Here is a 24299-nt window from a genome sequence, read left to right on the forward strand (position 1 = left end):
CAGAAGCTGGCTGTAAACAGCAAGAATTCCTTGCTCCCTGCTTGCTAAACTCTTTGCAGGCATAGGGCAGCCTCACACAGAAGAAACCAACACTTCCTCTGCTGCATGAGGAACCATAAGTAGCATGAGAAATCAAACTGGTATCAGACTTATACACCAGAAAAGGCTTCAGTGTTGCATTTCTTTCCATGGATACAACTTGATTATCACAGCAACAGCAAACCCCATCACTTTCTCATCCTGGATGATGGCTTTGATTAAGTGCGTACTTCTTACCAGCCCTTCGCTTGGCTTGATGTTTGTGAGCTGGATCACTTCCAGGTGGGCAGACTGGGAGACCAGTGGGTCAGAAGAGAGGGAGATGATGTGGTCACAGACACCAGAAAGAGTTTTACACTAGGGAAAAAGAGAAAAAGGCACAACAATCACAACTGTTTGCTTATCAGAGAATCATAGAAGCAAGCAGGTTGGCAGAGAGCTCCAAGCTCACCCAGCCCAACCTAGCACCCAGCCCTGCCCAACCAACCAGACCATGGCACTCAGTGCCCCAGCCAGGCTTGGCTGCAACACCTCCAGCCACAGCCACTCCACCACCTCCCTGGGCAGCCCATTCCAGTGCCAATCACTCTCTCTGACAACAACTTCCTAACAACATCCAGCCTAGACCTGCCCTGCCACAGCTTGAGCCTCTGTCCCCTTCTTCTGCTGCTGGCTGCCTGGCAGCAGAGCCCAACCCCACCTGGCTACAGCCTCCCTGCAGGCAGCTGCAGGCAGCAATGAGCTCTGCCCTGAGCCTCCTCTGCTGCAGGCTGCACCCCCCCAGCTCCCTCAGCCTCTCCTCACAGGGCTGTGCTCCAGGCCCCTTCCCAGCCTTGCTGCCCTGCTCCAAACACCTTCCAGCACCTCAACATCTCTCTGCAATTCAGGAGCCCAGAACTGGACACAGCACTCCAGGGGTGGCCTGAGCAGTGCTGAGCACAGGGGTGGGCACAAGAACCTCCCTTGTCCTGCTGCCCACACTGCTCCTCAGCCAGCCCAGGATGCCATTGGCTCTGCTGCCCACCTGGGCACACTGCTGCCTCCTCTGCAGCTCCTCTCTGCCTGCCTGCTCTCAGCCACTCAGTCCCCAGCCTGTAGAGCTGCTTGAGGTTGTTGTGGCCAAAGTGCAGAACCCTGCCCTTGGCCTTGTTCAGTCTCATCCCATTGGCCTCTGCCCACCCATCCAGCCTGGCCAGGTCCCTCTGCAGGGCTCTCCTACCCACCAGCAGCTCCACAGCTGCTCCTAGCTTGATGTCATCTGCAGCCTTACAGATGCTGTACTCATCCTCCTTGTCCAGATCATCAATAAAGATACTGAAGAGGACTGTGCCCAGCACTGGTCATTGGGGAGCACCACTGGTGCCATCTGGATGTGGCACCATTCACCACCACTCTCTGAGCCTGGCCCTCCAGCCAGTAAAGATACTGAACCCAGGACTGGATCCAGGACTGATCCTTGGGGAAGACCACTACTGCCAGATGCCAGCTGGATGTGGCAACCTGCAATATCTCATTGTGGTGCACTGCTGAATCTACAAGGTGGAGGGAGGGAGGGAAGGGAGGGAAGGGAGGGAAGGGAGGGAAGGGAGGGAAGGGAGGGACGGGAGGGAAGGGAGGGAAGGGAGGGAAGGGAGGGAAGGGAGGGAAGGGAGGGAAGGGAGGGAAGGGAGGGAAGGGAGGGAAGGGAGGGAGGGAGGGAGGAGAGAGAAAAAGGGGAAGGGTTTCAGTCAGCAGCAGTTTTCTATCTTGACCCTGTGTTGAGAGCAGCAAATTGTTGTGCCCCTGAGTAGAGAGGAAGCAGCAATCAGCCTGCAAGAGCTGCTCCTGTGCAGTGTCTCTCCGGATTCAGTGCTCTGCCTCAGGGCATGCAAGGAGCACCTGCTGAGCTCCAACTCCCTCTCTCCACCCACAGCTTTTGCAAAGCCATTAAGTGCCCCAAACCTCACTCATTTCACTAATTGAACCGTGCAGATGTTCAGCACAGATCAAACCCAAGCTCTTAACGATGCTGGGTAACTCCCATTAACTCTGAAGTTTATTCCGTGCTAATAAACCATGCTAATTGCCGTTGGATTGAGGTCCTCCTGCTGCTGCCAAGCATGCCATAAGTATGCAATAAATAACCACTCCACGACAGCATAATTCCCTAACCAGTTAGCTTTGACAGCCTCTTGGCAGCTAAATAAGACTAAAAAACTTCCCAAAGAGGCTGTCAAAAGGTACAAACCCTCAGCACCTCCTTCTCAGTAGCAGGGAAGCTGTGATTTATGTATTACTTTTTCCATCCTAGAATGTGAGGGGCAGGGAGGGACCTCCAGAGCTCATCCAGCCCTACCCCCCTGCCAGAGCAGGACCTTATTTAATAGCATCACTAATGGCAGGGGCTGGGAGGGACCTCCAGAGCTCATCCAGCCCTACCCCCCTGCCAGAGCAGGACCTTATTTAATAGCATCACTAATGCCAGGGACTGGGAGAGACCTCCAGAGCTCAGCCAGTCCAACCCCCTGCCAGAGCAGGACCTTATTTAATAGCATCACTAATGGCAGGGGCTGGGAGAGACCTCCAAAGCTCAGCCAGCCCTACCCCCCTGCCAGAGCAGGATCTTATTTAATAGCAGGAGGGCAAATTGAGACTGGAGATGAGGAATAAGTTCTTTGCAGTGAGAGTGGTGAGACACTGGCACAGGTTGCCCAGAGAGGTTGTGGCTGCTCCCTCCCTGGAGGCGTTCAAGGTCAGGTTGGATGAGACCTTGCTTAACCTGGTCTAGAAGGAGGTGTCCCTTCCCATGGCAGGGGAGTTGGAGCTGGATGATCTTTAAGGTCCCTTCCAACCTAAACCATTCTCTGACTGTATGAGCCTGTTAAAGATGCTGACATTTTCTCCCTGCTGGCACCACCAAGCCTCCCAGCAACAGCTTCGCTTCTCCTTCGCAGTAGCTCACGGGTGCACTCCAGCAATAAATCCTCCTCTCTATGCAGTGACAAATGCATAATTGCAGGCTGAAGCTTCACCACAGCCTTTATGTGCACAGCTTAATGATTCAAAGGTGGATGGGAAAATGTCACTCCCCAGCATCCCTTGTTGTTTGGGAGAGATTCAAGGGGAAACATTTTCTTTCCCACAGCAGGCGACCAGTTAACGCCTCGGAGCATGAAGGATGAAAGGTAATAGTTAGCTTCCACCTGTGTGTTTGGAATATAATGTACCAATTTCTAACAGATTTTCTACAATGGCTCCTTCTTCCCAGCCAGGGAGGTGAGAACCTAAAGGTGACTAAATTAGATTTGCATTGGTTCTGATTCTCAGTGGTTGTTTCCACTGGTGCTGGGCGAACGCCTGCATTCTGCACCGGTTGTGGAAGGACTTAGGGATGTGGTTGGCTTCAAAGGCTTCCAGAATCACACAGCCTTAGAGGTTGGAAGGGATGAGGTCATCCAGTCCAACACCCCTGCCAAGGATGCATCCCCTAGGGCAGGCTGCACAGGAATGCATCCAGGCGGGGCTGGAAAGTCTCCAGAAGAGGAGGCTCCACAACCTCTCTGGGCAGCCTGCTCCTGGGCTCTGGCAGCCTCACTGCAAAGAAGTTTCTCCTCCTGTTGAGCTGAAACCTTCTCTGTTCCAGTTTGTATCCATTGCTGCTTGGCTTATTGCTGTGCACCACCCAAAAGAGCTTGGCCCCCTCCACTTGGCACCCACCCCTCAGCTATTGACAGACATTGCTCAGATCTCCTCTCAGCCTTCTCTGCTCCAGACTGAACAGCCCCAGGGCTCTCAGGCTCTCTCCATAGAGGAGATGCTCAAGGCCCCCAGTCACCCTCACAGCTCTCTGCTGGACTCTCCCCAGCAGGTCTCTGTCTCTCTTGGACTGGGAAGCCCAAAACTGGACACAGTATTCCAGGTGTGGTCTCAGCAGGGCAGAGTAGAGGGGGAGCAAAACCTCCCTAGCCCTGCTGGCCACACTTTTCCTGCTGGCCCCCAGGATGTCACTGACTCTCTTGGCCACAAGAGCACACTGCTGGCCCATGCAGAACATGCTGCCCACCAGCACCCCTAAGCCTTTCTTTGTGGAGCTGCTTTGCAGCAGGGCAGTCCCAACCTGTACTACTGTTATTCCTTCCCAGATGCAGGACCTTGCACTTCCACAAGCCATGGTCTTTCCTCAAACTGTTCCCCTGTTATCTATTCAATTCAGGCAGCTTTAGGGGCAAGCAAACAGATCAGTGTTTCTTAGTGTCCTTAATTTTACCCAGGCTATTAACCAAGCTTAAATCTACCTTGCCAAGCAATGGCAATATTGAAGCATCCTGGCTTAAACACAGCTGAGAGCTCAAAAAACCCCAAAGTATCATCCTCTCCCATCAGCTCTCCAACTTACATGATCTGAATGAGGAATAGGATGTAAATAAAGCACAGGGACACTCAGGGCTAAAAGTATGGGGGGAGGGGGGGGAAGTATCTTGGCAATGTTAAGTTTCATCTGCTGGGAGGAAAAAAACACTAAGGAAAAAGCTCAGTCAGTTATAGAGTTACCCAAGCCAAAGCAACTTGCTACATGAGCACTTGGATTGGAGTCTAAGCAAGTAGCTTAAGCCAGACCAAGTAGTTATGAAGCAGGTAATTTTAGTCCAAAAGCTTTGCTGTGCTGTAGGAACTCAGCTCTGCCCTGGTGAGGCTGCATCCTGGACACTGTGTCCAGTTCTGGGTCTCTCAGTTTAAGGACAAGGAACGACTTAAGCAAGTAGTTCTGCCTGGCTGCTCTCATCATACACAGCCTGGAACAGCTGGATGGAATCAATGAATTCCTCTTCAAAGATTTTCAAGCTCCATTCAGAGCTTTGCAACAATTATCTTACAAGCAGAGCTGGTGCCCTTTTAAGCTGAGCAGTTTTCCACACATTTAATCATCTCAAGTTAAATCAATATGATGATTCCAAACATAAACAAGTGAGAGCATGCTAATTCTCACTTTTGAAGCAAGGACCACATCTATGGCTTCTCCTTTCACACTTAGGCCAACTGTATTTTAAGCTCTGCTCTTCTCAAGTTAGTATCTTGTAGTGGATGTTGTATCTGTGCTGCACTTGGGCCACAATAAGCCCATGAAGTGCTGCAGGCTTGGGAAAATGTGGCTGGAAAGTTGTCCAGCAGAAAGGGACCTGGGGGCTCTAATGGACAAGCAGCTCAACAGGAGCCAGCAGTGTGCCCAGGTGGCCAAGGAAGCCAATGGCATCCTGGCTCCAAAAGAGTTTGGCCCCCTCCACTTGACCCCCACCCCTCAGGTATTTGTACACATTGCTCAGATCCCCTCTCAGCCTTCTCTTATCCAGACTAAGCAGCCCCAGGGCTCCCTGGCTCTCTCCATAGGGGAGATGCTCAAGTCTCCCACTCATCCTCATGGCTCTCTGCTGGACTCTCTCCAGCAGGTCCCTGTCTATGTTCCAGTTTGTAGCTGTTGCTCCTTGTCTTATTGCTGCAGAATACCAAAAAGAGATTGGCTCCATCCAATTCATGCTGAGAATCTCAAAGGAAAGGGTTGCATTCACCTGCCCACCACCAGTCCATCTACATGCTGCTAGGAGGACTTAGGCTATATAGAATCATAGAATCAGGCAGGGTTGGAAGGGAGCACAAGGAGCAGTCAGTTCCAACCCCCTGCCATGCCCAGGAACACCCTACCCTAGGGCAGGCTGCACACAGCCTCAGCCTGGCCTCAAACACCTCCAGCCATGGAGCCTCAACCACCTCCCTGGGCAGCCCCTGCCAGCCTCTCACCACTCTCCTGCTCAACAACTTCCTCCTCACCTCCAGCCTCACTCTCCCCACCTCCACCTTTGCTCCATTCCCCCCACTCCTGTCAATCCCTGATAGCCTCAGAAGTCACTCCCCAGCTTTTTTGGAGCCCCCTTCAGATGCTGCAAGGCCACAAGAAGGTCCCCTGGGAGCCTCCTCTGCTCCAGCCTGCACAGCCCCAACTCTTTCAGGCTGTGCTCACAGCAGAGCTGCTGCAGCCTCTCAGCATCCTCCTGGCCCTGCTCTGGGCACTCTCCAGCATCTCCACAGCCCTCTTGTCCCAGGGGCTCCAGAGCTGGATGCAGCACTCCAGGTGGGGTCTCAGCAGAACAGAGCAGAGCAGAGGGGCAGAATCCCCTCCCTGGCCCTGCTGGCCACACTGCTGCTGCTGCAGCCCAGGCTCTGCTTGGCTTTCTGGGCTGCAAGTGCACACTGCTGGCTCCTGCTCAGCTTCTCCCCCACCAGCACCCCCAAGTCCCTCTCCTCAGGGCTGCTCTCCAGACACTCCCTGCCCAGCCTGCATTGGTGCTTGGCATTGCCTCCACCCAGCTGCAGGACCTTACCCTTGGTCTTGTTGCACCTCCTGAGCTTGGCTTTTGCCCACCTCTGCAGCCTGTCCAGGTCCCTCTGGCTGGATCCCTGCCCTCCAGCCTGGCTGCTGCACCACACAGCTTGGTGTGGGCAGCAAACTTGTGAGGCTGCACTCAGTGCCTCTGTCCATGGCACCACATGAAGGAAGCTAAATGCCTACCACAAATACACATGGTTTAAGGGCAGCCCAGCAGCCAGCTCTCTGCCCACACACCCCTGCCATACCTCAAAGGCATTCTTCTGCCCATGGCTCACAAATAACAGCTGGGCTTCAGCCAAACAAACTTGCAAGCTGCCTGCCCAGTTGGGCTTCCATAGCATCATCTCCCATCCACGAGTAGTTCCCAACTCATCATCCCCACCCAGACTACTTCATCTTCATCCTGGCAGCACACAGAACAAGCACAGAACACACAGCTCTGCATTTGTACACGAAGACCTTTGCTAAGAGGGAGCCAAACACTACTCACCACGTGAAGAATTTTATTCTCTGTTTCATACACTGTGCAATCCTGAAAAACAAGAGAGCAGAAAAGGCAGGTTAAAGCGATCCCATCCTTCATCCCTCCTGGATTTAGCCTCTCAAAAGCATTAAACTGAACTGAAAAGGCTTTGGAATTGTTGAATGGCTTAGGCTGGGAGAGACTCTGGAGAGCATGATGGTGGTGAGACTAGTTAGGGTGTCAGGTAGTGGTAGGGCTGGAGGCAAGGGAGCACAACTAGAAGTGGTGAGATGCAGACTGGATGTTAGGAAGAAGTTCTTCAGCATCAGGGTGGTGAGACACTGGCACAGGTTGCCCAGGGAAGTGGTGGAAGCTTCATCTCTGGATGCTTTTAAGGCTAGGCTGGATGTGGCTCTGAGCAACCTGATCTAGTGTGAGGTATCCCTGCCCTTGGCTGGGGAGTTGGAGCTGGATGATCATAGAATCATAGAATCTAGCAGGTTGGAAGAGACCTCCGAGCTCATCCAGTCCAACCTGCCCCTCAGCCCTATTCAGTCAACCAGACCATGGCACTAAGTGCCCCAGCCAGGCTTGGCTGCAACACCGCCAGGCATGGCCACTCCACCACCTCCCTGGGCAGCCCATTCCAGTGCCAATCACTCTTTCCATAAACATCCCTGGAGGTGTTTAAGAGGAGGCTGGATGAGACACTTAGTGCCATGGGTTAGTCAATTAGAAGGGTTAGGTGATAGGTTGGACTCAATGATCCTACAGGTCTCTTTGGAAGGGTTAGGTGATAGGTTGGACTCAATGATCCTAGAGGTCTCTTTGGAAGGGTTAGGTGATAGGCTGCACTCAATGATCCTAGAGGTCTCTTTACAAGAGTTAGGTGATAGGTTGGACTCAATGATCCTAGAGGTCTCTTTACAAGAGTTAGGTGATAGGTTGGACTCAATGATAATAAAGGTCTCTTTGGAAGGGTTAGGTGATAGGTTGGACTCAATGATCCTAGAGGTCTCTTTGGAAGGGTTAGGTGATAGGCTGCACTCAATGATCCTAGAGGTCTCTTTACAAGAGTTAGGTGATAGGTTGGACTCAATGATAATAAAGGTCTCTTTGGAAGGGTTAGGTGATAGGTTGGACTCAATGATCCTAGAGGTCTCTTTGGAAGGGTTAGGTGATAGGTTGGACTCAATGATCCTACAGGTCTCTTTAGAAGGGTTAGGTGATAGGTTGGACTCAATGATCCTAGAGGTCTCTTTGGAAGGGTTAGGTGATAGGTTGGACTCAATGATCCTACAGGTCTCTTTAGAAGGGTTAGGTGATAGGTTGCACTCAATGATCCTACAGGTCTCTTTGGAAGGGTTAGGTGATAGGTTGCACTCAATGATCCTAGAGGTCTCTTTACAAGAGTTAGGTGATAGGTTGGACTCAATGATAATAAAGGTCTCTTTGGAAGGGTTAGGTGATAGGTTGGACTCAATGATCCTAGAGGTCTCTTTGGAAGGGTTAGGTGGTAGGTTGGACTCAATGATCCTAGAGGTCTCTTTACAAAGGTTAGGTGATAGGTTGCACTCAATGATCCTACAGGTCTCTTTAGAAGGGTTAGGTGATAGGTTGGACTCAATGATCCTAGAGGTCTCTTTGGAAGGGTTAGGTGATAGGTTGCACTCAATGATCCTAGAGGTCTCTTTAGAAGGGTTAGGTGATAGGTTGGACTCAATGATCCTAGAGGTCTCTTTAGAAGGGTTAGGTGATAGGTTGCACTCAATGATCCTACAGGTCTCTTTGGAAGGGTTAGGTGTTGAACTCAATGATCCTAGAGGTCTCTTCCAACCTGGTTGATTCTGTGATGCTGCAATGCTGCTCTAGGGTAGGGTGTCCCTGCCCATGGCAGGGGGCTTGGAATTAGATGATCTTTTTGGTCCCTTCCAACCCTGTTTGATTCTATGATTCTGAATGATCCCAAGAGCAAAAGCCAATGTCCCTTTCTTTCATCAGGAACAGTTTATTTCCCCTTAGATTTGGTGTTAAAAGGGTTTTTTTTTTGAGCTGCTCCCTTGCTTTGTGCTTTAAGCAAGTGCTGAGGGCAGCAGTGCCCACTCTCTTCAAACATCCCTTAGGTGGAATGAGAAGCTGCATGCTCATTGCTGGAGGCCTTTCCCATTTACAATCATTGCTTTTTCATCCCCATTTCATCTCAACTAAAAGAGCTCTGAGCACTTGAGAACTATAAAAAGAAGCCCTAACTATGCAATTAGAACTAAATGTGTGTTTTTAATAGCCTGCCACCCACAGCTGGTGAACATCCTCTTCCTTCTCTACCTAGACAACAAGCCCAGAGCCTGCTCCTGAAAAGATCTTCTTAAGTATCTGTTTGAACCACAGTATCAAAACATTGCAATTAAGTTAAGAAACAGATTGTACACAAACTTAAACATCAACTTTTGTCTGCTTGAGAAAAGCAGGGATGCATGGAAAGAAAAAAGGCTGCATTCCCACACGAGCTGAGAGCTTGCTCTTCACTTAGTGGAACAAGCAGAGAAGCATTAAGCAGAGCCATAGAATGGGATGGCCTGGAAGGGACCTGCAAAGGTCATTGAGTTCAAACACCCCCCCCTGCAATCAGCAAGGGCATCCTCAACTGGATCAGGCTGCCCAGAGCAAGCAGGAACATCCTCAGCTGGATGGGAGGTGATCTGCTGGAGAGCAGCCCTGTGGAGAAGGAGCTGGGAGTGCAGGTGGGCAGCAAGTTCTGCACGGGACTGCAATGTGCACTGCTGGCCAAGAAGGCCAATGGGGTACTGGGGGGGCAGCAAGTTCTGCATGGGACTGCAATGTGCACTGCTGGACAAGAAGGCCAATGGGGTACTGGGGGGGCAGCAAGTTCTGCATGGGACTGCAATGTGCACTGCTGGACAAGAAGGCCAATGGGGTCCTGGGGAGCAGTAAGTTCTGCATGGGACTGCAATGTGCTCTACTGGCCAAGAAGGCCAATGGGGTCCTGGGGGGGCAGCAAGTTCTGCATGGGACTGCAATGTGCACTGTGGCCAAGAAGGTCAATGGGGTCCTGGGCGGGGGGGGCAGCAAGTTCTGCATGGGACTGCAATGTGCACTGCTGGCCAAGAAGGCCAATGGGGTCCTGGGGGGGCAGCAAGTTCTGCATGGGACTGCAATGTGCACTGCTGGCCAAGAAAGCCAATGGGGTCATGGGGGGCAGTAAGAGGAGTGAGGCCAGCAGATGGAGGAAGGTTTTCCTTCCCCTTTGCACTGGTGAGACCTCACCTGGAATGTTGTGTTCAGTTCTGGGCTCCCCAGTTCAGGAGGGACAGGGATGTACTGGAAAGGATCCAAGGGAGAGCTATGAAGATGATGAAGGGGCTGGAGCACTGTCCTGTGAGGAGAGGCTGAAGGACCTGGGGCTGTCTGTTCTGCTGAAGAGAAGACTTAGAGGGGATCTAATCAATGTTTATAAATAGCTGAGGGCTGGGGGTAAGAGGGAGGGGACAAACTCTGCTCATTTGTGCCCTGGGATAGCACAAGGGGCAAAGGATGGAGACTACAGCACAGGAAGTTCCACCTCAACATGAGAGAGATCTTCCTGACTGTAAGGCTCACAGAGCCCTGGAATAAGCTGCTCAGAGAGGTTGTGGAGACTCCTTCTCTGGAGCCTTTCCAGCTGGATGTGTTCCTGTGTGACCTGAGCTAGATTCTATGCTCCTACTCTGGCAAGAGGAGACACTGCCTGAAGCTGTGCCAGGGCAGGTCTAGGCTGGATGGTAGGAGGTCTGGTTGGTTGGCCAGAGCTGGGTGCTAGGTTGGACTGGATGAGCTTGGAGCTCTCTTCCAACCTGCTTGACTCCATGATTCTAGAGGACTATTAACACAGATTGCCAATCAAGCAACAAAAGCAGGGAGGTTAGACAAGAGGAACAAGTGGAGGTGCTGCCCAAATCAAACCATTCTCTGCTTGCTAAAAGAGGGTTCAGACTCTCCTGCACTGCCAAACCTTTGGCAAGAAAGCTCTCTCCTTTGGCATCACAGCTTTCTCCTTTGGCATCAGAGCTCTCTCCTTTGGCATCACAGCTCTCTTGAGCAATGCAGCCACTGTGTGGAATTGTGCCAAGCCATTCCTTAAATCCCTCTGCTTCTCAAGTTGATTAAAACTGTAACTGAATCCTTTAATCCCAGCATCTGTCTCAGGGCTGGGCTGTTGGTCTTGCTACTTAGCAGCAATTAAAAAAGGAAGGCAAAACAATTAACTTGGGAATGCTCAGATCATAATTCCTCAGTCACAGAGTCAGAGAATCATTCACTCAGGTTGGACAAGACCCTTGAGATCAGCAGGTCCAAGCATTAAGCCTGCCCTGCCAAGATCACCCCTAAACCATAGCCCCAAGCACCACATCTAAACCACCTGTAAACACATCCAGGGATGGTGACTCCATCACCTCCCTGGGCAGCCTGTGCCAGTGCCTGACCACTCTTGTAGGGAAAAAAGTGTTTCCTACTGTCCAGCCTAAAGAAGCTGGAGGTGGGAAGAGTGAGGCTGGAGGTGAGGAGGAAGTTGTTGAGCAGGAGAGTGGCGAGAGCCTGGCAGGGGTTGCCCAGGGAGGTGGTTGAGGCCCCATGGCTGGAGGTGTTTGAGGCCAGGCTGGCTGAGGCTGTGTGCAGCCTGCTCTAGGGTAGGGTGTCCCTGGGCATGGCAGGGGGTTGGAACTGCCTGCTCCTTGTGCTCCCTTCCAACCCTGCCTGATTCTGTGCTTCTATGATTCTAACATAGCCATGGGCAGTGTTGAGCAGGTGGCTGAGTCACCTCTAATGGGCTTTTGCCTCCCACAGAGGATGTCAGCCATAAGGCTGGTTGACTGGCTAGGGCTGGGTGCTAGGTTGGACTGGATGACCTTGGAGGTCTCCTCCAACCTGGCTGATTCTATGATTCTAAGATGTTTGTAATCTTTCTGTTTCTGTCAAGTGCAGAATTTCCTTTGGGGTTGGCCAGACAGATCAGGTGCCAATGGCTACAGCTGGAAATGACCTGTTTTATAGGAGATTCTTCCTCCCTTCCTTCTCTTTTTCCTTTCTTTCCTGATAATCTTTGTGCCAATAAGAAGGTGAAGCAAATCTTCCTGATACTGAGCCAGCCCAGGATGCCATTGGCTCTGCTGCCCACCTGGGCACTGCTGCCTCCTCTGCAGCTCCTCTCTGCCAGCACCCCCAGCTCCCTCTCTGCCTGCCTGCTCTCAGCCACTCTGGCCCCAGCCTGCAGTGCTGCTTGGGGTTGTTGTGGCCAAAGTGCAGAACCCTGCACTTGGCCTTGTTCAGTCTCATCCCATGGCCTCTGCCCACCCATGCAGCCTGGCCAGGTCCCTCTGCAGGGCTCTCCTACCCTCCAACAGCTCCACAGCTGCTCCTAGCTTGGTGTCATCTGCAACCTTACTGCTGCTGGACTCAATCCCCTGGTTCAGATCATCAATAAAGACACTGAACAGGACTGTGCCCAGCACTGATCCTTGGGTGACAGCACTGGTGACTGGCTGGCCAGGTGGAGTGGCTGTGCCTGGAGGTGTTGCAGCCAAGCCTGGCTGGGGCACTTAGTGCCATGGTCTGGTTGGTTGGCCAGGGCTGGGTGCTAGGTTGGACTGGATGAGCTTGGAGCTCTCTTCCAACCTGCTTGATTCTATGACTCTAAGGGAAGAGGAGAATAACCTCTCTGATGTGCAAACCAGAATGCAGGCCATTAACCAGTGCTACATAAAAGGACATCCCCCATGCAGCCTCCACCACTGCTTCTAGAACTCTGTAGAGTCTTCCCCTGCACATTTAATGATCCCTTGAAGTTCACAACCCCTTGTGTACAAACTCCCAGCAATTATTCTGCTCAGGGAGTACAAAAGGACTGCCTTAATTTTACTTAAACAGCCTGCCTGGAGTGGCATCTATCACCATGGCAACAGCAGTGAACAACTCAGCACCACTTACATAAAATCACCCACAGATCAAGCAGCTCCAGGGGGAAAAAAAAGTGCTCCTTGGATTAAGGGAGAGACAATGAGTACCCTGAGCTCTTTTCTTCTGTCTTTCTCAAGGAATTTTCCATTCCCAATTATTTCTAACCTGCTCTTTGTAAAAGGCATCCTCTTGCTCTCCTTTGGGATCTGGTCACAGAGCAGTTCTTCATTTGCAGACAGAGAATCAGAGAATCAACCAGGTTGGAAGAGTCCTCCAAGATCATCCAGTTCAAGCTACTGCCCAGCCCTGTCCTTGATGGGCCCTTTCTAAAATGAGCTGCTATACCATAATACACCAGGTTGGAAGAGACCTCTGAGATCATCCAGTCAAATCTATCATAGAATCACAGAATCAAGCAGGTTGGCAGAGAGCTCCAAGCTCACCCAGCCCAGCCTAGCACCCAGCCCTGCCCAACCAACCAGACCATGGCACTCAGTGCCCCAGCCAGGCTTGGCTGCAACACCTCCAGGCACAGCCACTCCACCACCTCCCTGGGCAGCCCATTCCAGTGCCAATCACTCTCTCTGACAACAACTTCCTAACAACATCCAGCCTAGACCTGCCCTGCCACAGCTTCAGGCTGTGTCCCCTTCTGCTGCTGCTGGCTGCCTGGCAGCAGAGCCCAACCCCACCTGGCTACAGCCTCCCTGCAGGCAGCTGCAGGCAGCAATGAGCTCTGCCCTGAGCCTCCTCTGCTGCAGGCTGCACCCCCCCAGCTCCCTCAGCCTCTCCTCACAGGGCTGTGCTCCAGGCCCCTCCCCAGCCTTGCTGCCCTGCTCCAAACACCTTCCAGCACCTCAGCAGCTCTCTGCAATGGAGGAGCCCACAACTGGACACAGCACTCCAGGGGTGGCCTGAGGAGCATTGGGTGCAGGGAAAGAATAACCTCCCTTGTAGCATAAGAGGTTTCAGCTCAACACAAGGGGGAACTTCTTTACTGTGAGGATCCCAGAGCCCTGGCACAGGCTGCCCAGAGAGGTTGTGGAGTCTCCTTCTCTGGACACTTCCAGTGCCTGTCTGGATATGTTCCTCTGCGATCTGTGCTAGATTGTGTGCTCCTGCTCTGGCAGGGAGGGGTTGGACTTGGTGATCACATTGGGTCCCTTCCAACCCTTCACACCCTGTGAGCCTGTGATCTCAGGCATTTTTCACAGGACACGAAATGACAGCTGAAATGTTGCACAGAACTCTGCTGGAGAGGCAGAAGCTCCTCCACCACCACCAAAAGAAAGAGAGCAAAGCATCGCTCGAGCGTGCACACAGAAACCACTTTGATCCAGCTCCTTGTAAACAAAACAGCTTCCCCTTTCCCAAGAAGCCTCCAAACTCTGATCTGGCTTTATGCATTATGCATTGACTCCTAAATGGGAAGGGAAAAAACCACCTGCAAAAGGGCAATAGACATCCTGAGACTCCACTTGCAGCCTTATGCAACGCGAAAGCTTCTGAAGAGCAGCACTTGAGGGGGACAAAGAGAGCCTGGATTTCTGTCAGGGTTACTTGCAAGGAGCTGGACCACTCCCATGAGAACATCCTTTTGGATTCCAAGTACTACAGGCAGATATTCTCTAGGTTTGCAGCTTGGCAAAGCCCCTCAGGATCACCAAGTCTAACTTGGAAGCCTACGCTACGAGAGTTGCCTTAAGCCATATCCCCAAGCACCACATCCAAACCACCCTTAAACACATCCATGGTGTCCAAATCACCCTTAAACATACTCCACCACCTCCCTGGGCAGCTCACTCCAGTCCCTTAAACCATATCCCCAAGCACCAAGTCCCCTTATCCCCAAGTCCCTTAAACCATATCCCCAAGCACCACATCCAAACCACCTTAAAACACATCCATGGTGTCCAAATCACCCTTAAACACATTCCACCACCTCCCTGGGCAGCTCATTCCAGTCCCTTGAACCATATCCCCAAGCACCAAGTCCCCTTATCCCCAAGTCCCTTAAACCATATCCCCAAGCATCACATCCAAACCACCTTTAAACACATCCATGGTGTCCAAACCACCCTTAAACATACTCCAACGCCTCCCTGGGCAGCTCACTCCAGTCCCTTAAACCATATCCCCAAGCACCACAGCCAAACGACCTTTAAACACATCCATGATGTCCAAATGACTCCTAAACACACTCCACCACCTCCCTGGGCAGCTCACTCCAGTCCCTTAAACCATATCCCCAAGTCCCTTAAACCATATCCCCAAGCACTGCATCCAAACCACCCTTAAACACACCCATGGTGTCCAAATCACCCTTAAACACACTCCACCACCTCCCTGGGCAGCTCATTCCAGTCCCTGACCACTCTCTCTGTGAGAAACTTCTTCTTAATGTCCAATGTAAACCTCCCCAGGCTCAGCTTGAGGCCATTCCCCCTTGTTCTGTCTCCAGTTCCCTGTGAGCAGAGCCCAGCAGCAGCCTCTCCCCAGTGTCCCTTCAGGTAGCTGCAGACAGCAATGAGGTCTCCCTTCAGCTTCCTCTGTTTCACACTAACCATCCCCACCTCCTTCAGCCACTCCTCATCAGATTTATTCTCCAGGCCCTTCCCCAGCTTTGTTGCCCTCCTCTGGACCCCCTCCAACACCTCCACACCTCTCTCATATTGAAGTGCCCAAAACTGAACACAACACTCAAGCTGTGGCCTCACCAGAGCCTAGTCCAAGGGCACAATCACCTCCCTGCTCCTGCTGCACACAGTATTTTTAATCCCAACTAGGATGCCATTGGCCTTCCTGGCTGCCTGGGCACACTGCTGGCTCCTATTCAGCTGCCTGGGCACACTGCTGGCTCCTATTCAGCTGCCAGGGCACACTGCTGGCTCCTATTCAGCTGCCTGGGCACACTGCTGGCTCCTATTCAGCTGCCAGGGCACACTGCTGGCTCCTATTCAGCTCCTGTCTATTACAACCCCCAGATGCCTTTCTGCAGGCAGCTCTCCAGCCACAATGCCCCAAGTCTGGAACATTGCTTGGGGTTGTTGTGGCCCAAATGCAGGACCTAGCATTTAGCCTTGTTGAAACTCATCCCATTAACATTGGCCCATTGATCTAAGCCTACCCAAGTCCCTCTATCCTCATTCAAATCAACACTATTAAATCTACACTATCTATCAAATGCTACTTTGATTTGTGAGATGATTCTTGAGGTCCCTTCCAGCCCTGACAATTCTGTGACTCTTCCAAGTGCTGCTCTGAAATGTGAGATGGTTCTTGAGGTCCCTTCCAGCCCTGACAATTCTGTGACTCTACCAAATGCTGCTCTGAAATGTGAGATGACTCTTGAGGTCCCTTCCAGCCCTGACAATTCTGTGACTCTACCAAATGCTGCTCTGAAATGTGAGATGGTTCTTGAGGTCCCTCTCAGCCCTGACAATTCTGTGACTCTATCAAAGGCTGCTCTGAAATGTGAGATGGTTCTTGAGGTCCCTCTCAGTCCTGACAATGCTATGACTCTACCAAGTGCTGGTCAGACATGTGAGGCAGATGATGCCAGAAGTATGTTCTGTGACAACAGAGCAAGGCAAATCCCTCTCAACCAAGTCCTTCATCCCCACTCCTGTTCCACAGAATTGCTTCCATCACACAGTCCCCTCTTCAGGGAAGCTTTTCTGCCAGAGCATTTCCAGACCTGCAGCTAAGTAAATCCCACAAGACATTAAAGCTGTGAGATAAACATCAGTGGGTGTAGAACTAAATAAACACAGCAAATCATTGTGAGAGCTGGTTAAGGGCAAGTAAAAATCCTGTGGTGAGTGCTACTAATAACCACTACTAAACAGCAGTAGGAAGAGCTATGGTGATGAGCAGTTGATGGGCTGAGGGGGTTGGGAGTTGTTCAGCCTGGAGAAGAGAAGGCTCCAGGGAGACCTAAAAGTGACCTGCCAGTAGCTGAAGTGGGCTACAAGAAGGCTGCAGAGGGACTGTTTGCAAGGGGACACAGCCTCAAGCTGTGCCAGGGCAGGTCTAGGCTGGATGTTGTTAGGAAGTTGTTGTCAGAGAGAGTGATTGGCACTGGAATGGGCTGCCCAGGGAGGTGGTGGAGTGGCTGTGGCTGGAGGTGTTGCAGCCAAGCCTGGCTGGGGCACTTAGTGCCATGGTCTGGTTGATTGGCCAGGGCTGGATGCTAGGTTGGGCTGGGGGAGCTTGGAGCTCTCTGCCAACCTGCTTGACTCTATGACTGTTTGCAAAGACAGATAAAACACCTAATAACATTAGACAGTCTCAAGGCTCAGCTTGGCAGGGTGCTGGACCATCTCACTCCAACTACATTCTCACTCTGAAAGGTTGGACTGGATGATCCTTGAGCTCCCTTCCAACCTGGCATTCCATGAATCTCTGATGCTGAAGCATTCAGCTTGCAGCCCTGAGGAAGCACAATGAGGATTTCCAGCATCTTCAGCGGGGACTAAAAGAAAAGCTCAGCAAAGATGTTATGAAATGCCCTGTTGGAATGCATTGAAGTGGAGATCAAACCACAGGTGTTTGGCACTACTGTTGGGATTGTTCATTATCACTCTCTGACTGCAGCTCAGTTCAGCTTCAGAGCATGCTTTTACTTAGGCACTTAAATGCTCCTTGTGATTTCAAAGCATGGACTCACTTACTGGGGCTGAGGAACCCTGTCTGCTTTGGCAAAGATGAAACTGCTGTTCTCCAGAAGTCATAAAACAGCTACATTCACACTTGACAAATATACCCAGAGAAGGATCTCACACAGAGAGAGTTATTTGCCATTGGAATGGGATGCTCAGGGAAGTGCTGGAGTCATCAGCCCTGGAGGTGTTCAAGCAAAGACTGGATCAGGCACTTAGTGCCATGGTCTGGTTGATTGGCCAGGGCTGGGTGCTAGGTTGGGCTGGGGGAGCTTGGAGCTCTCTTCCAACCTGCTTGATTCTGTAGTTCTGTGATCAGCATATGCCCTGTTTTGCAGTACTCTTGGTTCTGCCCATATATAATTCAAGAGGAGGCTCAGGGCAGAGCTCATTGCTGTCTGCAGCTGCCTGCAGGGAGGCTGTAGCCAGGTGGGGTTGAGCTCTGCTGCCAGGCAGTCAGCATCACAAGAAGGGGACACAGTCTCAAGCTGTGCCATGGGAGGTCTAGGCTGGATGTTAGGAGGAAGCTGTTGGCAGAGAGGTGGATGACCTTTGGAGGTCCCTTCCAAGCCCTCACACTCTGTGATTCTATGAAATTAAACATGCTTATCAAGGAGATTTTGCTAATCTGGTGATGCCAGACTAGAGGATCCAAGATGAATCTTACCACTGAGAGATGTAGCAGCACACAGACAGCACAACCCAAAGCAGGTTTACAAAACAAGGCAGCAGAAATTTTATGAAGGGTTTCCTAAGTAATGATACAGGCAGAGGAAGATCAAATTGTGTGAAGAAGGTAATGACCATTTCCAGTTTAGGAAGAAATAAATTGCTAAGCCAATGGTCTCATACCTGTTGGACTATTGTTGTTAGTTCCAGACAGAGCTGTATGACATTGTTTCTTGTTACTGAATAATCTGTGACAGCAGCAAAAGGAGATCTGCAAAAGAAAAAGGGAAGGGAGAAAAAAGAGAAGTGTTAAATAGCTCCAGCATCTATCCACTTGCTTCCCTGGAGCACAAAGCTGTATCTGAGCAAGGCCTTTGGCACTGTCCCACATCCTGCTCTCCAGGCTGGTGGCACATGGGTGTGATGGGTGGAGCACTGATGGATAAAGTGGCTTGATGGCTGCACCCAAAGAGTGGCTGCCAATGGCTCCATGGCCAAGTGAAGGCAGTGACAAGCAGAGTCCCTCAGGGATCAGTCCTGGGACCAGTCTTGTTCAGCATCTCTGTGGGTGCCATGGACAGAGGCACTGAGTGCAGCCTCAGCAAGTTTGCTGCCCACACCAAGCTGTGTGGTGCAGCAGCCAGGCTGGAGGGCAGGATCCATCCAGAGGGACCTGGGCAGGCTGCAGAGGTGGGCACAAGCCAAGCTCAGGAGGTGCAACAAGAGCAAGGGCAAGGTCCTGCAGCTGGGTGGAGGCAATGCCAAGCACCAATGCAGGCTGGGCAGGGAGTGTCTGGAGAGCAGCCCTGAGGAGAGGCACTTGGGGGTGCTGGGGGAGGAGAAGCTCCACAGGAGCCAGCAGTGTGCACTGCAGCCCAGAGAGCCAAGCAGAGCCTGGGCTGCAGCAGCAGCAGTGTGGCCAGCAGGGCCAGGGAGGGGATTCTGCCCCCCTGCTCTGCTCTGCTGAGACCCCACCTGGAGTACTGCATCCAGCTCTGGAGCCCCTGGGACAAGAGGGCTGTGGAGATGCTGGAGAGTGTCCAGAGCAGGGCCAGGAGGATGCTGAGAGGCTGCAGCAGCTCTGCTGTGAGCACAGCCTGAAAGAGTTGGGGCTGTGCAGGCTGGAGCAGAGGAGGCTCCCAGGTGACCTTCTTGTGTCCTTCCAGCATCTGAAGGGGGCTCCAAAAAAGCTGGGGAGGGACTTTTGAGGTCCTCAAGTAGTGTCAGGAGTGGGGGGAATGGAGCAAAGCTGGAGGTGGGGAGAGTGAGGCTGGAGGGGAGGAGGAAGTTGTTGAGCAGGAGAGTGGTGAGAGCCTGGCAGGGGTTGCCCAGGGAGGTGGTTGAGGCCCCATGGCTGGAGGTGTTTGAGGCCAGGCTGGCTGAGGCTGTGTGCAGCCGGCTCTAGGGTAGGGTGTCCCTGGGCATGGCAGGGGGGTTGGAACAGGCTGCTCCTTGTGGTCCCTTCCAACCCTGCCTGATTCTGTACTTCTATGATCTCGAGGGAGAGTAAAATAACACAGCAGACTGAAAAGGTACTAATAAAGCTGTAAAATGAAGGATACACATCCATGCAAAGTGTTCCTCTCTGCTTGGTTTTGCAGATTAAGTTCCTCCTTAAGAACTTCCATGCATAAAAGCATCCTTGCTCACAGCCTTCCAGTCGACTTCTGGACAGCCTTTACTCTCCACTCCAGAAAAAGCCAACCTTGCCTTCTGCATTTGGTTGGGAATTACCTTCAGAAAAGGAAGCCCAGGCATTGTTTTCACCTGTGATATGATGTTAACAAGGTCAGAGAATCAGGCAGGGTTGGAGGGGACCACAAGGAGCAGCCAGTTCCAACCCCCCTGCCACGGGCAGGGACACCTTACCCTAGAGCAGGCTGCCCACAGCCTCAGCCAGCCTGGCCTCAAACACCTCTAGAGAGAGAAATGTTTGGCTGATTCAGTGGGATTGCAGAGACCTGATCTGGGGTCTGCTAAAAGCACTGGAGGAAGACAGAAGCAGCAAAGTCTTCCTCCACAGGGGAGAATTGTGAATGAGGTCATAGAATTGTTGGGCTCATTCAGTGAGATTTCTGGGACCTGACCTGGGGTCTGCTAAAAGTAATGGAAGAAGATAGAAACAGCAAAGTCTTCCTCCAGAGGAGAAAGTAGCATTTGAAGTCAGAGCTGCATCCACACTCAGGAGCAGCTGCAATGGCTGAAGTGGAGGCACAGAGAGTGATTGGCATTGGAATGGGCTGCCCAGGGAGGTGGTGGAGTGGCCATGGCTGGAGGTGTTGCAGCCAAGCCTGGCTGGGGCACTTAGTGCCATGGTCTGGTTGGTTGGGCAGGGCTGGATGCTAGGTTGGGCTGGCTGAGCTTGGAGCTCTCTGCCAGCCTGCTTGATTCTATGATTCTGTTCTATGATTCTAAGATCTCTTTGTTTCTGCTCCTTAGGCATGAGAGGAGTTCACTTCCAAAAAGGGGGACAGTGATGCAGTGAAATAGAAGGGATCCAAGAAAGCTGCTGTGGGAGGCATATGGAATCACTGCCCACACAGATGGCTGAGTAAAGCAGTACACTTAAATAAAACCTCAAAGAGTATTCCCTGGCAAATCCTAATTCATGCCCTTTAAAATCCAAAATGCCACAGCAGACACCAGTTGTCTCATGGGAGGGTGATGGCATTGTCTTAACTTCTTAATTGATAAACTAGCCACCACCTTACCTTTAATGAAGAGTCAATTAAAGCTCTATGAACAGTCATCACTTCACAGCAATCACAGAAACATGCAGGTTGGCAAAGCCCCTCAGGATCACCAAGTCCAGCCTATAACTGTACTCTACAAGATTCACCTTAAACTATATCCTTAAGCACCAAACCCTCAGCATCACCAAGTCCAACCTATAACTCTACAACATTCACCTTAAACCATACCTCTAAGCACCACATCCCTAAGCATTACACCCTCAGCATCACCAACTCCAACCCATAACTACAACATTCACCTTAAACCATATCCCTAAGCACCACATCCCTAAGCACTGCACCCTCAGCATCACCAACTCCAACCCATAACTCTACAACATTCACCTTAAACCATACCTCTAAGCACCACATCCCTAAGCACTGAACCCTCAGCATCACCAACTCCAACCCATAACTCTACAAGGTTCACCTTAAACCACATCTCTAAGCACCACATCCCTAAGCACTGCACCCTCAGCATCACCAACTCAACTCCAACCCATAACTCTACAAGGTTCACCTTAAACCACATCCCTAAGCACTGCACCCTCAGCATCACCAACTCAACTCCAACCCATAACTCTACAAGGTTCACCTTAAACCATATCCCTAAGCACCATATCACTAAGCACTGAACCCTCAGCATCACCAAGTCCAACCCATAACTCTAAGCACCATATCACTAAGCACTGCACCCTCAGCATCACCAAGTCCAACCTTGGGGGTGCTGGTGGATGAGAAGCTCAATCTGAGCCAAGCAGAGCCTGGGCTGCAGCAGCAGAAGTGTGGCCAGCAGGGTGAGGGAAGTGATCCTCCCCCTCTGCTCTGCATTGCTGAGACCCCACCTGGAGTACTGCATCCAGCTCAGGAGCCCCTGGGACAAGAGGGATGTGGAGATGCTGGAGAGTGCCCAGAGCAGGGCCAGGAGGATGCTCAGAGGGCTGCAGCAGTCCTCCAGGTGAATGTCTCCTAGAATCAACCATTACTTCCTTCCAGCAGCTCAACCACTAAGTTCATATTAAGGTGCCAAACTCCAAATTGCTTTTTAATGTGCTCAACATCTGCATGTCAAAGTTTTAATACCAGATTATTCTCAAGAAAAGAAAAGAAACAGATATAAGAACCCCCTAAAGATGTGAAAATCTCATCTTTGTGACTGCAAAGTCTTTATCCATGAGTTCCAATGAGGGGGGAGGGGGAAAGTAATAATTAAGGTTATGTCTAAATAAAAAGAAATGACAAACACTGCACTGCCTACACAAAGGAACATTGTTCTCTGCTGGTTCTTCTGTTTCAAAGCCCAAAATGATAACCTTGCTGCCTTCAGAAATGATTTGCAAGGGAGGAGATGTGTGGCTCACAGGAACTTCCATTTGGTCAGTGTAATCCCAAGCACAGCTCCAGGGTGGGTGAGGAATGGCTGCAGAGCAGCCCTGAGGAAAAGGCCCTGCGGGTCTGGGGTGATGAAAAGATCAACAGGAGCCTGCAGTGTGAGTGCAGCCCAGCAAGAGCAGTGTGGGCACAGGGCAAGGGAGGGGATTCTGCCCCTTGGCTCTGCTCTCCTCACACCCCACCTGCAGTCCTGGGGGCAGTTCTGGAGTCCTCAACACAAGAAGGACATGGAAGTGTTGGAGCCAGTGCAGAGGAGGGTCATGGACTTCATGATCTGTGAGGTCTCTTCCAACCCTGATGATACTGTGATGAAGATACTGAGAGGGCTGCAGCAGCTCTGCTCTGAGGACAGGCTGAGGGAGTTGGGACTCTGCAACCTGGAGAGGAGAAGGCTCAGAGGAGACCTTGGAGTGGCCTTGCAGTATCTGAAGGGGGCTACAGGAGGGCTGGGGAGGGACTATTGACAAGGTCTGGTAATGAGAAGAGGAGGAGGAATGGGTTTGAAGTGACAGAGGGGAGATTGAAAGTGGATGTTAGGAAGAAGTTCCTTCTATGAGGGTGGTGAGACACTGGCACAGGTTGCCCAGAGAGGTTGTGGAGCACAGAATCACCCAATGTGATCAAAGATGGGCATGGCAGGGTGGGGTGGAACTAGATGATCCTTGTGGTCCCTTCCAACCCTGCCTGATCCTAGGATTCAATGTTACCTGTCCAACCAAGCCAGCAGACTCTTGGCTGCTCCAATCAGGTCCACTACAGAGGTCAGAAAGTCATTGGGTAACTTGCGGCTGGTCCTCCCATCGTAGTGGCCACTCCTCCTCCTCCCAGTGATGAAGTTCTGCAGGTTTTTGGCAGATGCATTCAGCTTGTGAGAAAGAGTTTTCAGATTTTCTGTTTCCAAACCATAGTTCTGCATTTGGGGAGGGTGTTGGGGGGGGGGGGGAAAGAAGAATAAAAGACAAAGAAAGTGAGTTAGCTTCGCAGCTGAAAATGATGTACCGAGAACAGCAAAGCTGCTTTCTGGCTTCAAAACTTAATCATGCCTAATAATTAAGGTAGAAATGCACCCACTCATTTAGGGTTTTGGGTTGGTTTCTTTTTTTCTTCAGTGTATGGCATGTTCTGTTTCTGAAGTGAACAAAAATAGAACAAAAGAAGAGCAAAGTTATGAGTGATCTCCTGGCAGCAGGTTTGAAATGCCGTGAGAAAAACATCTCCAAATGAAGAAGAACAACCTCAAGCTGGCCTGGCAGATTGATGTGCAAAGCAGTGCCTGACTCTCAGCACTTCATAGAATCAGGCAGGCTGGCAGAGAGCTCCAAGCTCCCCCAGCCCAACCTAGCACCCAGCCCTGCCCAACCAACCAGACCATGGCACTAAGTGCCCCAGCCAGGCTTGGCTGCAACACCTCCAGCCACGGCCACTCCACCACCTCCCTGGGCAGCCCATTCCAGTGCCAATCACTCTCTCTGACAACAACTTCCTAACAACATCCAGCCTAGATCTGCCCTGGCACAGCTTCAGCCTCTGTCCCCTTCTGCTGCTGGCTGCCTGGCAGCAGAGCCCAACCCCACCTGGCTACAGCCTCCCTGCAGGCAGCAATGAGCTCTGCCCTGAGCCTCCTCTGCTGCAGGCTGCACCCCCCCAGCTCCCTCAGCCTCTCCTCACAGGGCTGTGCTCCAGGCCCCTCCCCAGCCTTGCTGCCCTGCTCCAAACACCTTCCAGCACCTCAGCAGCTCTCTGCAATGGAGGAGCCCACAACTGGACACAGCACTCCAGGGGTGGCCTGAGCAGTGAAATTCAGTTCAGGGTATTTATGCAGCCCATTGCAAATGCAAGACCCTCGGCTAAGTACAAAAGCCAAGCTCAGACACCAAGAGAAGTCTGGATCTAAACACACCTCAATATGCAACAGAGACATAGCCACAGTCCCATTCACACATCCAAAAGTCTCTTAGAGCAGATCACATTGAGTGATTCTGTGCTCCACAACCTCCCTGGGCAACCTGTGCCAGTGTCTCAGCACCCTC

At 51.6% G+C, this 24299-nt stretch overlaps 1 protein-coding gene across 12 annotated transcripts in view; it reads right to left on the reverse strand.

Moving 5' to 3' along the window:
* The window catches only part of CNKSR2 (connector enhancer of kinase suppressor of Ras 2), a 215150-nt gene that overhangs the window by 139668 nt on the left and 51183 nt on the right, over nucleotides 1-24299 (reverse strand). For all 12 annotated transcript variants that reach the window (XR_010304183.1, XM_064152025.1, XM_064152019.1 and 9 more), the window contains exons 3-6: nucleotides 22977-23179; nucleotides 18329-18416; nucleotides 6891-6932; nucleotides 277-396 (exon numbers count right to left, since the gene is read on the reverse strand). Coding sequence is in view for 11 of the 12 variants with exons in the window: in XM_064152025.1 (XP_064008095.1) it covers nucleotides 277-396; nucleotides 6891-6932; nucleotides 18329-18416; nucleotides 22977-23179 (453 nt within the window). In the remaining variant the exon portion in view is untranslated. The remainder of the gene's footprint in view (nucleotides 1-276; nucleotides 397-6890; nucleotides 6933-18328; nucleotides 18417-22976; nucleotides 23180-24299) is intronic.

This window comes from Pogoniulus pusillus, chromosome 12 (assembly GCF_015220805.1).
Source record: "Pogoniulus pusillus isolate bPogPus1 chromosome 12, bPogPus1.pri, whole genome shotgun sequence".
NCBI classification, from domain to species: domain Eukaryota; kingdom Metazoa; phylum Chordata; class Aves; order Piciformes; family Lybiidae; genus Pogoniulus; species Pogoniulus pusillus.